Source organism: Hordeum vulgare, chromosome 2H (assembly GCF_904849725.1).
Source record: "Hordeum vulgare subsp. vulgare chromosome 2H, MorexV3_pseudomolecules_assembly, whole genome shotgun sequence".
Lineage (NCBI taxonomy): Eukaryota > Viridiplantae > Streptophyta > Magnoliopsida > Poales > Poaceae > Hordeum > Hordeum vulgare.
Window position 1 is genome coordinate 51885162 of NC_058519.1, and position 14377 is coordinate 51899538.

General features: G+C 49.2%; 2 protein-coding genes and 1 non-coding gene across 4 annotated transcripts; all 3 read right to left on the reverse strand.

Annotated features, from left to right (window-relative positions):
- Positions 1 to 314: 314 nt before the first annotated feature.
- On the reverse strand, positions 315 to 2909 carry LOC123424835 (momilactone A synthase-like). 2 transcript variants are annotated; one of them, XR_006621748.1, is made up of 3 exons: positions 2712 to 2909; positions 679 to 2614; positions 315 to 571 (listed from the first exon to the last, which is right to left on the reverse strand). XR_006621748.1 is itself a non-coding variant. In XM_045108527.1 (2 exons), exons 1-2 carry the CDS (start codon positions 2738 to 2740, stop codon positions 1744 to 1746), a joined length of 900 nt encoding a protein of 299 aa, XP_044964462.1. In that variant the 5' UTR covers positions 2741 to 2909; the 3' UTR covers positions 315 to 1743. The 2 variants fall into 2 exon arrangements, 1 of the variants encoding a protein (XP_044964462.1); XM_045108527.1 differs by having other exon boundaries at positions 315 to 2614.
- A 1252-nt stretch (positions 2910 to 4161) lies between these two features.
- On the reverse strand, positions 4162 to 4233 carry TRNAP-UGG. The gene has a single exon. It is a non-coding gene; the product is annotated as a tRNA-Pro (tRNA).
- A 3708-nt stretch (positions 4234 to 7941) lies between these two features.
- LOC123425394 (glutathione S-transferase T3-like) lies at positions 7942 to 8783 on the reverse strand. The gene is made up of 4 exons (XM_045109089.1): positions 8611 to 8783; positions 8239 to 8401; positions 7998 to 8162; positions 7942 to 7947 (listed from the first exon to the last, which is right to left on the reverse strand). Exons 1-4 carry the CDS (start codon positions 8661 to 8663, stop codon positions 7942 to 7944), a joined length of 387 nt encoding a protein of 128 aa, XP_044965024.1. The 5' UTR covers positions 8664 to 8783.
- Positions 8784 to 14377: the final 5594 nt, after the last annotated feature.

Genomic DNA, 14377 nt, shown 5'->3' on the forward strand with positions numbered 1-14377 from the left:
AATTGATTCCTTTACCTGAAGTGAACCAAACAAATTTAAGAAAAACTCACTGCACCTCCTTAAACGGTGTGATCTGATTACATTTACCATTGCCGTTACCATTTGTGTAGCCAAACACCTCCTATGTGATTTTGGTTTGCACAACCAAAAATATCAGTAATAGTTGTAGGCTTAAACCAATCCCAATCCACAACTCTCCGTCACAAGAATTTTCAACCGATTCTACACATGAGGAACATCCAAACATCCAATTCAAACACATGAACCTGCGCGGACGAAATTGATTCAAGTAATACCGACATGAGCAGAACAAATTCCGATCGCATATCCATGGTTCATTGAAATGATGATTCAGTTGTCCAGGCAGAACGACACAACCAGGCCAGCTCGAATAAATCCCACAATTTGCAGGGTCTGGTTAACAACTCACAAAGAAATTGTCACAAATCCTAAGGTACCAGCACTCCCATTAGGCGCAAGTACAAAGTCACTACACCGAGTGGCTCGATTCTAGCATACGCGCAAGTTTCTGAATTTCCCAAGTAAAAGCAGCACGAGTGAGCAGGCAGCCCTATCGAAGTTCCAAACATAGACATACTATATAAGTGTGTATGTACCGAACGAGCAGCATACCAAGAGAAAGGGAAGGAGGGGAAGAGAAAAGGAGGTGTTGGTCACCTAGTAAGTGCTTGCTATCGGCGTCCGCACCATCCCCGACAGTAGTGCGGCACTGGCGAGCCGTAGAGCCAAAGCTGGATCGGCGAGGCGTCTGCGGGTGCTGGGGAGGCTGGGCTCGGCTAGCCGGTGCGCGGGTGTTGCGTTGGAGTTGGCGTGGTAGCGGCCGTGAGGAAGGTGGTGGGCGTGTGAGTTTGGGCTGGGCTCACCATCTCGCTCGTACCGGCAAAGAACGCCGCCATGAACTTGGAGTTCAAGCCCCTCCGCTGGACCTCCTCCCGCGTCTCCTAGATCGCCTCCACGCCGTATGCGCAACAAGATCCGCCCCCTGCTGCGCCTCCTCGACCGGATCTGGACGGAGATCGTCGCCGCCGCGCCGCCTGGCGTCTGCAGGGTGGCCAATGAGGGTTGAGCGGCAGGACGGCCAGCGAGGCGAAGTGGCGGGGCGGCCGGCGGGGGCTCAACGACCGCGCGACCGGCAGGGGCTCAACGACCTCGCGACCGGCGGGGGTTGAGCGGCGGGGCGACCGACGGGGGCGGATGCAGGAGCGTGCGGGGCGCGGTGGCGTTGGAGCGGATGCGGGAGCGCCGAGCGCGACACGGTTACGTTGGCGGGGAGCGGTGCCGACGTGCGGGTGCAGTGGTGCGGGAGGCATGCGGGCGCGGTGGCGGTGAGCGCAAGCGAGAGGCGTGCGGGTGCGAGTTCGGTTGACCGAGGACGTGTGGGATGACGAAGCGGGGGATTAGCGCTTCGTTAGCGATTCATTTTCGTTGACGGGGTATCTAAAGGGTTGAGCATGTGATCAGACGGTCTATATTGTAATTTGGATCTGTCCTCTCGTCTTTTTTAACGGTGGTAGATAGAGTAGGCTTCACTATGAAGATTTTTTTTTCTTTATTAGTGATGCAGACATACAGTTAATTCATCAGTCATGAAGAAGCTTTTCTTTTGCAATTCTGGAGAAATAATATAGTATTTGTTTCCGTACAACAATATGACACTCCTAATCGCACAAGACATCGCCGAGAAGCCACGATGTATTCGTCCGCTGATTCTGATCGTGTCTTTCACTGTGCCGGTGCAGGCATGTTGGGTGCCTTCCCCACCGTGAACCCGCCGTCGACGACGAGGTTGTGGCCGTTGACGTACTTAGACTCGTCGGACGCCAGGTACAGCGCCGCCTTGGCGATGTCCTCCACCTCCAGCACCACACCTTCCATCTCGTTGATGTCGCTCTCCACGATCCGCCGGTGCTCCTCGCCGCTCGCCTCCGGGTACCACTCCTGCAGGATGCGCCTCACCAGCGGCGTCAGGATGTAGTTGGGCGAGATGGCGTTGACGCGCACGCCGGAGCGCGCCAGCTCCCCCGCCACGGAGCGCACCAGCCCCACCACCGCGAACTTGGAGACGCTGTACGGGTGCGGCGTGAGCTGGCCCAGCACGCCGGCGACGCTGGCCGTGCAGATGATGCTGCCGCTGCGGCGCGGCGCCATGACGCGGGCCGCGTGCTTGACTCCGGCCATGACGCCCCGGGTGTTGATCGCCATGACGGCGTCGAAGTCGGCCAGGTCGAGCGCGCCCAGCTCGGGCCGCGCCAGGGACCCCACGATCCCCGCGTTGTTGAGCATGATGTCCAGCTTGCCGTGGCGGGCCACGGCGAGGTCCACCGCCGCGGCAACCTGCGCCTCGTCCGTGACGTCGCAGCGGGTGTAGGACGCGGAGCCGGCGCCGAGCTCGGCTGCCAGGGCGCGGCCCAGGTCGTCCTGGACGTCGGCGAGGACGACCTTGGCGCCGTTCCTGACGAACTCCGCTGCGGTGGCCTTGCCGATGCCGCTGGCGGCGCCGGTGATCACGGCCACCTTACCAGCCAGCCTCTGGGAGCTCGACGCCGTGGAGTAGCCGCAGCGGCCGGCCAAGCCAGCACGACGGCTCTCCCCCCTGCAACGCACAGAGCAAGATTAGCACGAGGCCATGGCACAGAACGTATGCGTGCTCCTAGATCGATCCGCCGTGGCTCGGAGTGCATCGTACGTACCTGAGGACGACCTGCATCGCTCGGAACATCTTGCTGATCTGCCTAGCTCCTGCTTACAGTCGATGTGGCAACCGTGATTCGGCGAGGCGAAGGAGCCAGGGACAGAGCAGCCGTTATTTAACGACGCCATGCCAGTCCAGCTCGCGCTCTGGATCATTGACATGACGCCCTGTGAGCTGTGAGCCTGTGACTTGGCAACTCGGCATCACGTTATGTCGACCTGAAGAAAGAGGCGGGCGGGCGGCGGCAGAAAATTCAGCTCGCGCGAGGCGTGTGCATGTGCTCACAGCGCATCCCAGTGCGCCAGTTGCGTTTTCTTTCCTCTGCGCGCTCGCCGAATCGGTCGCAGGGTGTTGCAGGTGAGAGGGGATGCGCTGTTGGTGATAGCGCCAGAGCCACGTGATCCCAGTCCCCGAAACTCCCAAGCACCGGGCGGCGCACCAGATTCCATCTGGTTTCCTCGCCAAGCACGCGCGGTAGACCTGATTTCTCTCTCATGGTGCCAAAGAGCTCCGGCGAACGAGCGGCGAGAACGGACCTATGGGCCGCGAATACCTCGCCGCCAACTCGAAAGGCCACGTCTGCTCCATCCTTGCTCTTCAGGAGCTCACCGAGCTGCCGATGCAAGTTGCTTGGAGGAACCACAACAAACTGATTTGCATGCATGTGTCTCTTCGTTACGGATCTTCTTCACGGCCACGTCGCACTTGATTCTGAAACCATCGCCTCCTAGATGCGCCGATCCCTCCAGATCCTCGTGCTTGATAAAATCACTGAAACCCCAATCTGAACCACTGTATGGGAACACATGTTCCGGGGCGACTTTGGTGTATGCAGTGCAGGCACTGGTTCTCCACCCTTGTCAAGGATGCTGAAGGTGACTTTCGCATTCACGCCCTCGCCACCCGCCGAATCAACAACCGGATAAACAGATATGTAATCTGGCTAGTCGTTCCCGTTCGGATAATACTTCACGACCCAGTTATGATCTCCCACCATGAAAGGGATTGATGCGGTACAGTCGCCAGCCTTGAGCAACTCCTTGGTTCTTGAGTAGCCATCTATGTTGATCACGTGCGTCCTCCGTTCTTCTTCAGCTACAATGGCGGATGTGACTTTCCGACGCTTGGCCATTCCTGGGGTTGGGCCGAGGTAGCAAGATTGGCAAGAGTGCTATCTGTTCCGCATTCAAAAACAAAAACCGAAACTGGTCTAGTGGTCTTTACCTTCACGTGGAGACTGGGAGCGACCCGCAGTGAGACGCGGGTGAAGATGGGGCCGGCACGGCGAGGTCTCAGATCGGGAGAGATGTTGGGGCGACTGAATTTGTAAATAGGGGTACAGGTCGGAGAGATCGATGTGTGCGCCGGCAGCGTTGAGAAGACTGTCTTTTTTTTGTTGATGAGCGCCGGCCGGCAGTGTGGATATCATAACAAAAAAGGAAAAAAGAGGGGCATTCCGAGAATCGAACTCGGGACCTCTCGCACCCAAAGCGAGAATCATACCACTAGACCAAATGCCCTGTTACGCACAACAAATCTATACCTACGTAATTGATCTGTGCACCACGATCACCTTCCTTCAATGTATGTGCCCTACGAGCTACTCTAATACATCGACGTAAATTAGCGTCCAAAGAGCAATGATTGGATCATGGACATGACCAACCTACCATAGGCCAATGCTTTCGTCTGTGTGCATACAATCGATGCCCACAAGTATGTGAGGAAACCCTCTCATTGCACCAACCAACATGGGCCGATAGTGTTTTGTTTGGTAGTCTTTAGAAATATTTTCATACGAGGGATGATAATATATTTGGAGATGCAAACTTATTCGTTTATCAGGTTACCCAGGACTTTATATGCTAGCCCACGAATGATAACTCTTATGAATGGACCAATCAATTATCATGTGCCTCACACAGTTACAATGCACGCAAAGAGCTCGCTCAAAATTCACGAAGTTGTCCAGTTTCTGATGGAATGACTAAACACAAAACTTTCTGCCATGGAATAGCTTAGACTAGATTGATTTGCGGTTGTCCTTCTAGATAACATTTCATTTTCAGTAGTTCATGTTGAGTGATGCGGGTGATGTGTATTGTAAAAAATGCAAACTAATTTCGCAAAAATTAACACGTCTTTTTAAGAAATGTTGCCAAAAATAAAGAAGGGGCATTCCAAGAATTGAACTCGAGACCTCACACATCCAAAGCAAGAATCATACCACTAGACCAAATGCCCTAATACAAATACATATATCTACAAGTGGTTTATGAACCATAATTTCTTTCAATCTATGATAATGCATGATGTCAAAAACAAAAGGACTGTTCCTTGCCCATATGCCAACCTCTCCAGCGTTACAATAAAATAGAAAAAACATGGCAACAAGGCTAACACATGGCGTCAGAAACTAAACCACATATATCCACAAAGGATCATTAAAGGGGCCATGTGATTGCGCTTTATGCCCGGTTTGGATCGGGTGTTGTTTTTTCTATGATGCGAGTATCTAGTCTGAATCTTTTGCATAGCTCTCTTGTCTAATGAGCTCGGTTCAATGGAAAATATAGTTCTTAGGTCTAGAAATGCTGTTTTAATTTGTTGCTTAAGGTTTTTTTTTCTTTTGCATTGCCTAAGCGAGAGGCTGAACAATAACTATCTTTCCTACTCCTAAGAGCATGGTTAATAATACAGCCGGCTGCTGGCTATAACCATTGCCACATCACATAAAGCCTTCACACATACAATAGGCTAGCTATTAGGTTGGCTACAAAACTGATTGTAATAAATATTGTGCATATCACCTGCTGTGATTCAATGTAAGATGCATCTTTGTGGCCATCTCATTTCTCAATCAGAATACAAATATGGCATTCAACCAAATTAATAAACAACATTAAACAAATGTGCACAAGACCATGACAATACAGTTGAACAATACTTAAGTCTGCATAGTGAAGCATTAACCAAACATAAAAAAAATTACACGTCCAACAACAAGCCGTTCATTTCGACCTGGACGAGAATAATCACCAAACTGATGGCACATAGCAGCATGACATGACACTTAAACATTACTTGAGTCTTCATAAAAAAGCATAAACCAAACATAGGTAAGATCTCTCGCAAACCACCCATTTATTTTGATCTTGATGGCCACTGCAACCTCCAGGCACTCCAACAATCACCATATTATAGCATTGTCCTGGAATAAAATACACGTAAGATATAATGTTGATCCTCAATGTTACACGAAGAAAAAAGAACAGTAAAATGCAAAGATCATTATCCCACCGTGACTAAGTGTGATGATTATTTCGAGACCTACTCCAAATATGCTCGACCAAATCATTTTTGAGCTGGGTATGTTGTGGACGAGCACGGATAGTAGCTTTTCTACGCAGTACATCAGCAAAACAGAGATTACCACCAACATTCACTTCAGGAGGTAGAGCAAATGAAGCCCCCGGAATCTCATTCAAGTCAATATGAACGTTAACCTGATCTCTCTCATCTTCGACTATCATATTGTGAAGAATCACACATGCTCGCATGATCCTTCCAACACTCTTTCTCTGCCATAGCCGTGCAGGCCGGCGAACAATGGTAAAGCGGGACTGCAATACCCCAAAAGCACGCTCCACATCTTTCCTTGCCCCTTCTTGATGCTTGGCAAATAACTTATGTTTCTCTGTTCGGGGAAGTGGTATGGTCTTCATGAAGGCAGCCCACTCTGGATATATACCATCAGCAAGGTAGTAACCTGTGCTATACTCATTTCCATTGACTGAAAACTGAACTTGAGGGGCTTCTCCTTTCAAGGCGTCAAAAAACAGTGGGGACCTGTGCTATAAGTGAAATAGGGAGACCACTGACCAAGGGCATTCACAATGCGTAGGAAGAGGTTTTTATTCATGCGGAATCTAGTACGAAACATACTCTCGGGGTAGAGTGGTTCAGCAGCAAAGTAGTCCTCAACCAAACGTTCATGAGCACCTCCATGACCCCTTCGAATGGTTTTCCTTGGACCACTTCGTCGTTGAGATGATCCAGCTGAAAGCCTAGCCTTGATCTTCATCATGAGCCGCTCAGCAAAGGAGTCCAGGACGGTTTGCTCGGCAACATACACTTCCATGATTTTGGATGGGGCTAGTTCATCAGTCATCTGAGTATGATGATGAATCCGACATAGTGGGTGAGAAGGATGGGTTTGTAGGCCGAGCAGGAAGATGAGAGGTATGGGAAGGAAGATGGGTTTGGGTGGGTCAGTCTGAACCTGAGATAGGCTTTATATAGATATCAAGCGTCCTGGGTGTATAATTACTGTTGCATGGTTATTTGGACTGCACTGTAGTCAAATGTAATTTGACCATTGACCCATGTTTTTTTGCACTTCTACATGGTTATCTCGTACATGGATTGTTGACTATATAGGTAATTGTACTGCAGTTAAATGGCATTGAAGTTCAGCAGTTGACTGTATTGCAATTAAATGTCAACCATTGCAGTTAATTGTATTGCAATTAAATGTCAACTATTCCAGCAGATAACATTCATGTATTGCAGTTAATTGTATTGCAATTAAATGTCAACAATTTTAGCAGAGAACATTCATGTATTTCAGTAGAGAACAATTTGAACAAAGATCAATACCTTAGTCAGTTTTCCCAAATAGCTTCTCCCTGAAACACTTCAATGCCAACACGTGCTCGGATCTCACATCTTCGGACATCCTAGTTGTGTCTTGCATCATCAACGAGCGGTATGTTTCTAGCATGACTGACTCCTTGTGATCTTTTGCTGCAAGGCATGCAAGCTTCCGAGCATCAAGATTCTCACTGGACACATGCCTTTGTGTCTCTAACATCTCTTTCCTGCCTTCATTTGCTGCTTTTTGAGCATCTACAAACCTGCTAAGCTCATCTTCAAGATCTATTATACAACCTTCATCCTTTGTTTTTCGTTTCCGCTGATCCTTAGCTGTCTTGCCACCCGGTGGGCGTTGCTCTTTATCATCATCTAGTGTAAAATGTTGCCCCACTTCGTCATCAACACTAAACTTCCTCTTGTCAGGCTCCACATCTTCTAGGCGTTCCAAATATGCATCCCACTTTGGTTGATCTTTTAGAACTTCCCAACAATGTTCAAACATAAATGGGCCGTCTTCTTTGTGATCTGCCTCATATGTTTGCATTGCCCTCTTCTTCAAGTCTGTGTCAGGTTCACCACTAGCATACAATGCATTAGCTTCCTTATAACTCCCACGAAACCATGCAACCCTTTTCTTAATTCTCGCAAAGCGACCCTTCACTTGCTTGACTAGCCTTTCCCTGTTTTTGGGGGTGGTACTATTGTAGACAGCAGCAACTTCTTTCCAATATTGGTCGTTCTTCTTGTAATTTGATTGGATTGGATCGTTTGAATTATTCAACCAAGCACCAACCTATAATATTACCAAAAGAGGTTTATTCTTCTACTAGTAATGTAACACATGGAGAACAACATGAATAAAAGCTTACCAATCTAAGATCTTCATCTTTTGTCCACAGCAAGCGCTTTTCAGTCCTTGCACACTCGACACCATTGCTGTCATCTTTTTCCTTGATTTGTTGCGATGAATTCACGTTGCTGGCATCCTTAAAGAAACCAAGGAACCCACCAGGTGGATGAGAATCCACTCCCCTGTCGAGACAATACTTAAAACCATCAGATTTATTTCAAAGAAAACAACAAGTTCTGAATATTCAGAGTTTCAGATAAAATGCATAGCTGCATTTCAGGCAAATTTCAGATAAAATGCATAGCTGAGTTTCAGATAATATTAAGAGTTTCAGACAAGACTTAAACAGATTTATCACATAGCAGATTAACCAGGGGGAACAAACACATACCATGTTTCTGGATTCAAATCATCCAGATTCGTGTACCACAAGGGGGCTTGCATCTAGGGGCTCCAGGATGATACAGAGGCTGCCGCTGCCTTTGGTGGTCGTGGAGGAATCGAGCCGCCGGATTCGGGCTCGTGTGGTGGCATCGGCGCCTGGACGAGGTGGGGCGGCTGCTGGACGAGGAGGTGGGGCGGCGGCTGGACGAGGTGCGGCGACGGCGGCTGGACGAGGTGCGGGAGCACAGCCGGGACGAGCCGAGGCACCGGCGCACGAGTCCTTTTGGACTGCTGACCCATCTCGATGCGGCGCCGACGGCTGTTCTAGGGTTTGGGAGTGGTGGTGATTTGGGGATGGATTTCGCGCGCAGAGGGGGAAGGAGAAGCGCACGACGCACGCGAGATGCAGGGGATCGATAGCGTCGGCGCTAGCGCTCGCATCGGGCTGCAAGCGGGCTGCACGTTCTCGCGTTGTGTGTATTAGCCCGGCGACTCACGAAACGCCCGCTCCTTCTCTCTCCTTCGTTTTTTTTCTCCACCTCAGATTTTTGCTGATGTGTACTTCCTTATAGCCTGCTGAATAGGACTATTGGAGTTGCTCTAAAGATTTGAGTTGGTGGTGATTTCACCCCTACTTTCTAGTCCTACAAGTGGGACCTAATCTAGCTCTAGCTGAAATAAATAAAAACACTGTTGGGAGTAGAACTCTGTATGTGCACAATAAAGTTGCTGCTCCTTTGCCATGAGCCCGGTCTTCCAAACGAGGCAGCGACTCGCCAGTCCCATGTTGGCCTTTTTAGTAGAGAGAAAAAAATTCCATCTCTTCATGACTTCCTGTATGCGGTCTGCCGTCACTGCTATTCCACAATCCATCATCTTACCGACGACTCCCCAACCAGCATTCTCTGTTGCACTTCCTCTCTAATTCCAGTCCTCCGACCTTCAAAATTTTGAACCCCGTCTCTCCCATGGCCGCTTTAGTTCCACGGCAAAGCAGGGTAACTCCCTCCAATGACTCCCATCTCACTTACCAACATGCATCGCCCGCGCCTACCGTCGCCGTATCCCGCGCCCGTCACCACCGCCCTAGCATGCACGCTCGTGTCCAACTCCTCCTCTTGTCCACCCTCCCCCTACCACCTCTTCATTCCCATCGTTGTTGTCACTCTCCATGCTGCCGCATGCTTCGACAATACTTTCTGACCTCGTCTTCGGTGTGTCACTTGGACTCCCTCACTATCGTTGCTGCTGCCACCAGCTGCCAGCTGGGTCTCAGCCACGCTCGCACACATGCCCATCATAGCTCTCTGCTTTGAGCCTACAACCGATGGCTCCTACGTTGTTATGGAGTTAGAGAGATGAGAGGAGAGCAAGCATCGTAGTGCTCACTGGAGGCGCGCTACATGCTAGGCTTGATGTTCCCCAAGCAATGCTATAGAGGCTTGTGTTGCATGTGTGTCGCTGTTGTTGTGTACTATGTGCTTGTACTTGCGTGCCGCTGCTGTTATGAGAGACCAAGAGACAAGAGAGGTTCAACTAGGAGGGAGGGTTATCTGAATAGCCGTGTTGCCACCAATTTATTGCCGTGATGTGTTGATATTTCTGTGCCAGGGCTTTGGATTTGTGCTTGTATGTTGGCTTGATGCCACTACTTATGTCATGAATTGCGCGTTGGTTTGAAACACATAATCATCGCGCTAATATATGTTTGGTGAAAACTAAATAGTGATGTTGTTTTGTTTAAAGACAAGGCATTTGCATGACTGCTACTGCGACAACAGACCTTCCCTGGTACGGCGCCAGGAATCCTGCTCGTACGGCTACGCCTTAAGGGACTTCCTTGGCAAATATGCAAAGGATTTCCCCGCGGCCTTGGAGCCTTGCGTTGGTGTTCCCTTGAAGAGGAAAGGGTGATGTAGCACAACGGCTGTAAGTATTTCCCTCAGTTTTGAGAACCAAGGTATTGAACCAATGGAAGATCTCATCAAGTCACAAGTACCTGCACAAACACAAAGAGCTTGCACCCAACGCTATGAAGGGGTTGTCAATCCCTTATAGATTGTTTGCAAAGTGAGAAGTGAAAGCAAAGAGTAAATAGAGCAAAGTAAAAGTGAAAGTGGAAACAATAGTTGTGAATAGACCCGGGGGCCGTAGTGTTCACTAGTGGCTTCTCTCATGAAAGCAAGTAGCCGGTGGGTGAACGAATTACTGTCGAGCAATTGATAGAACCGCGCAAAGTTGTGACATTATCTAAGGCAATGATTATATCTATATGCATCACGTACAAAACAAGTAGACCGATACTTTGTGCAACTACTACTATTACTCCACACGTCGACCGCTATCCAGCATCCATCTAGTGTATTAAGTCTAGAAGAACAGAGTAACGCCTTAAGCAAGACGACAAGATGTAGATGGAAAATCTCATCTCTATGATAAAAGCCCATCTTTTTACCCTTGATGGAAACAACACGATGCGTGCCTTGCTGCCCCTTCTGTCACTCGGAAAGGTCACCACACGGTATGAACCCAAAACCAGGCACTTCGCCCATTGCAAGAATCATAGATCTAGTTGGCCAAACAAAACCCAAGACTTAGAGAGACTTACAAGGATATCAAATCATGCATATAAGAAATCAGCAAAGACTCAAATATATATCATAGATAATCTGATCACAAATCCAAAATTCATCGGATCTCGACAAACACACCGCCAAAGAGGATTACATCGGGTAGATCTCCATGAAGATCATGGAGAACTTTGTATTGAAGATCCAAGAGAGAGAAGAAGCCATCTAGCTACCAACTACGGACCCGTAGGTCTGAAGTAGACTACTCACGAGTCATTGGAGAGGCGATGATGTTGATGTAGAAGCCCTCCAACTCCAAAGACCCCTCCGGCAGGGCACCGGGAAGGGTCTTGTTGGGTAATGTAGCATAAATTCAAAAAAAATCCTACGCCATATTCAGATCTTCCTATGGAGAGACCAACAACGAGAGAGGGGTGAGTGCATCTTCATACCTTTGAAGATCACTAAGCGGAAGCGTTGATAGAACGCGGTTGATGGAGTCGTACTCGCAGCGACTCAAATCGCGGTGTGATTCCGATCTAGTGCCGAACCACGGCACCTCCGCGTTGAACACACGTGCAGCCCGGTGACGTCTCCCGCACCTTGATCCAGCAAGGAGGAGGGAGAGGTTGGGGAAGATCTCCGGCAGCACGACGACGTGGTGTCGATGGAGAGACGAGGTCTCCTGGCAGGGCTTCGCCAAGCACCGGCACAGAGGAGGAGAAGGAAGAGCAGGGCTGCGCCGAGGGAGAGGGAAAACTGTATCCAAAATAGCCCCGAAACCCCCACTATATATAGGAGGAGGGGAGGGAGGTGCCACCCCTAGGGTTCCCACTCTAGGTGGTGTGGCAACCCCCCCAGATGGGAGGTGCGGCGGCCAGGGCAGGGCAGGGGGTGGCACACCCCTACGTGGGCCTTAGGCCTACCAGCGCCTAGGGTTTCCCCTCCTCTCCACCTCCTGCGCCTTGGGCCTCCTTGTGGGAGGCGCACCAACCCACTTTGGGCTGGTTGCCCTCCCTCTTTTGGCCCATGCTACCTCTTGGGGCTGGTGGCCCTTCCCGTTGGAACCCCGTGACCATTTCTGGTGGTCCCGGTGGTCCCGGTACATTACCGGTGACGCCCAAAACATTTCTGGTGTCCAAAATCGTCCATCCTATATGTCAATCTTTACCTCCGGACCATTCTGGAGCTCCTCGTGACATCCGGGATCTCATTCGGGACTCCGAACAACTTTCGAGAACCTCGTATAACAATTCCCTATAACCCTAGCATCATCGAACCTTAAGTGTGTAGACCCTACGGGTTCGGGAGACAGGTAGACATGACCGAGACACCTCTCCAGCCAATAACCATCAGCGGGGTCTGGATACCCATGGTGGCTCCCACTTGCTCCACGATGATCTCATCGGATGAACCACGATGTCAAGGATTCAATCAATCCCGCATACAATTCCCTTTGTCTGTCGGTATAGAACTTGCCCGAGATTCGATCGTCGGTATACCTATACCTTGTTCGATCTCGTTACCGGTAAGTCTCTTTACTTGTTCCGTAACACGTCATCGTGTGACTAACTCCTTAGTCACATTGAGCTCATGATGATGTTCTACCGAGTGGGCCCAGAGATACCTCTCCGTACGCGGAGTGACAAATCCCGATCTCGATTCATACCAACCCAACAGACACTTTCGGAGGTACCCGTAGTGCACCTTTATAGTCACCCAGTTACGTTGTGACGTTTGATACACCCAAAGCACTCCTACGGTATCCGAGAGTTGCACAATATCATGGTCAAAGGAAAAGACACTTGACATTTAGAAAAGCTTTAGCATGCGAACAATACGATCTAGTGCTATGCTTAGGATTGGGTCTTGTCCATCACATCATTCTCCCAATGATGTGATACCGTTATCAACGACATCTAATGCCCAACCATGATCATCTATTGACTAACGAGCTAGCCAACTAGAGGCTTGCTAGGGACACATTGTGATATACTTATTCACACATGTATTACTGTTTCCTGTTAATACAATTATAGCATGAACAATAGACGATTATCATGAACAAGGAAATATGATAATAACCATTTTGTTATTGCCTCTAGGGCATATTTCCAACAGTCTCCCACTTGCACTAGAGTCAATAATCTAGTTACATTGTGATGTATCGAACACCCATAACATTATGGTGTTGATCATGTTTTGCTCGTGGAAGAGGTTTAGTCAAAGGGTCTGCAACATTCAGATCTGTGTGTACTTTACAAATCTCTATTACCCCACTCTGGACATGGTCCTGGATGGAGTTGTAGCGGCGTTTGATGTGCTTGGTCTTCCGGTGAAACCTGGGCTCCTTGGCTATGGAAATGGCCCAGTGTTATCACAGAAGAGCGTAATTGGACCCGACGCGCTTGGAACCACTCCAAGGTCGGTGATGAGATCCTTCATCCAAATTCCTTCATGAGCCGCTTCTGAAGCAGCTATGTACTCCGCTTCACATGTAGATGCTGCCACGACTTCTTGCTTGCTGCTGCACCAGCTCACTGCCCCACCATTCAAAACATATACGTATCCGGTCTGTGACTTAGAGTCATCCGGATCTGTGTCGAGGCTAGCATCGACGTAACCCTTTACGACGAGCTCTTCGTCATCTCCATAAACGAGAAACATCTCCTTAGTCCTCTTCAGGTACTTAAGGATATTCTTGACCGCTGTCCAGTGTTCCATACCGGGATCACTTTGGTACCTCCCTACCAAACTTATGTCATGGTTTATATCAGGTCTGGTACACAGCATGGCGTACATAAGAGAGCCTACGACTAAAGCGTAGGGGACAATATTCATCTTCTCTCTATCTGCTGCCGTGGTCGGCGACTGAGTCTTACTCAATCTCATACCTTGCAAAACTGGCAAGAACCCTTTCTTTGAGTCTTCCATATTGAACTTCTTCAATATCTTGTCAAGGTATGTACTTTGCAAAAGACCTATGAGGCGTCTCGATCTATCTCTATCGATCTTGATGCCTAATATGTATGCAGCTTCTCCAAGGTCCTTCATTGAAAAACTCTTGTTCAAATAGGCCTTTATGCTCTCCAACATCTCTATATTATTCCCCATCAATAATATGTCATCCACATACAGTACGAGGAAGGCTACAGAGCTCCCACTCACTTTCTTGTACAGACAGGCTTCTCCATAAACCTGTAT

Coding starts and splice junctions, on each gene's coding strand:
- LOC123424835 (XM_045108527.1), bottom strand. CDS start 2,740: ATGTTCCGAGCGATGCAGGTCGTCCTCAG. Junction 2,615..2,711: donor GCGATGCAGGTCGTCCTCAG/GTACGTACGATG, acceptor TGTGCGTTGCAG/GGGGGAGAGCCGTCGTGCTG.
- LOC123425394 (XM_045109089.1), bottom strand. CDS start 8,663: ATGCAAGCCCCCTTGTGGTACACGAATCTGGATGATTTGAATCCAGAA. Junction 8,402..8,610: donor GATTTGAATCCAGAAACATG/GTATGTGTTTGT, acceptor TTGTCTCGACAG/GGGAGTGGATTCTCATCCAC. Junction 8,163..8,238: donor AAGATGAAGATCTTAGATTG/GTAAGCTTTTAT, acceptor GTAATATTATAG/GTTGGTGCTTGGTTGAATAA.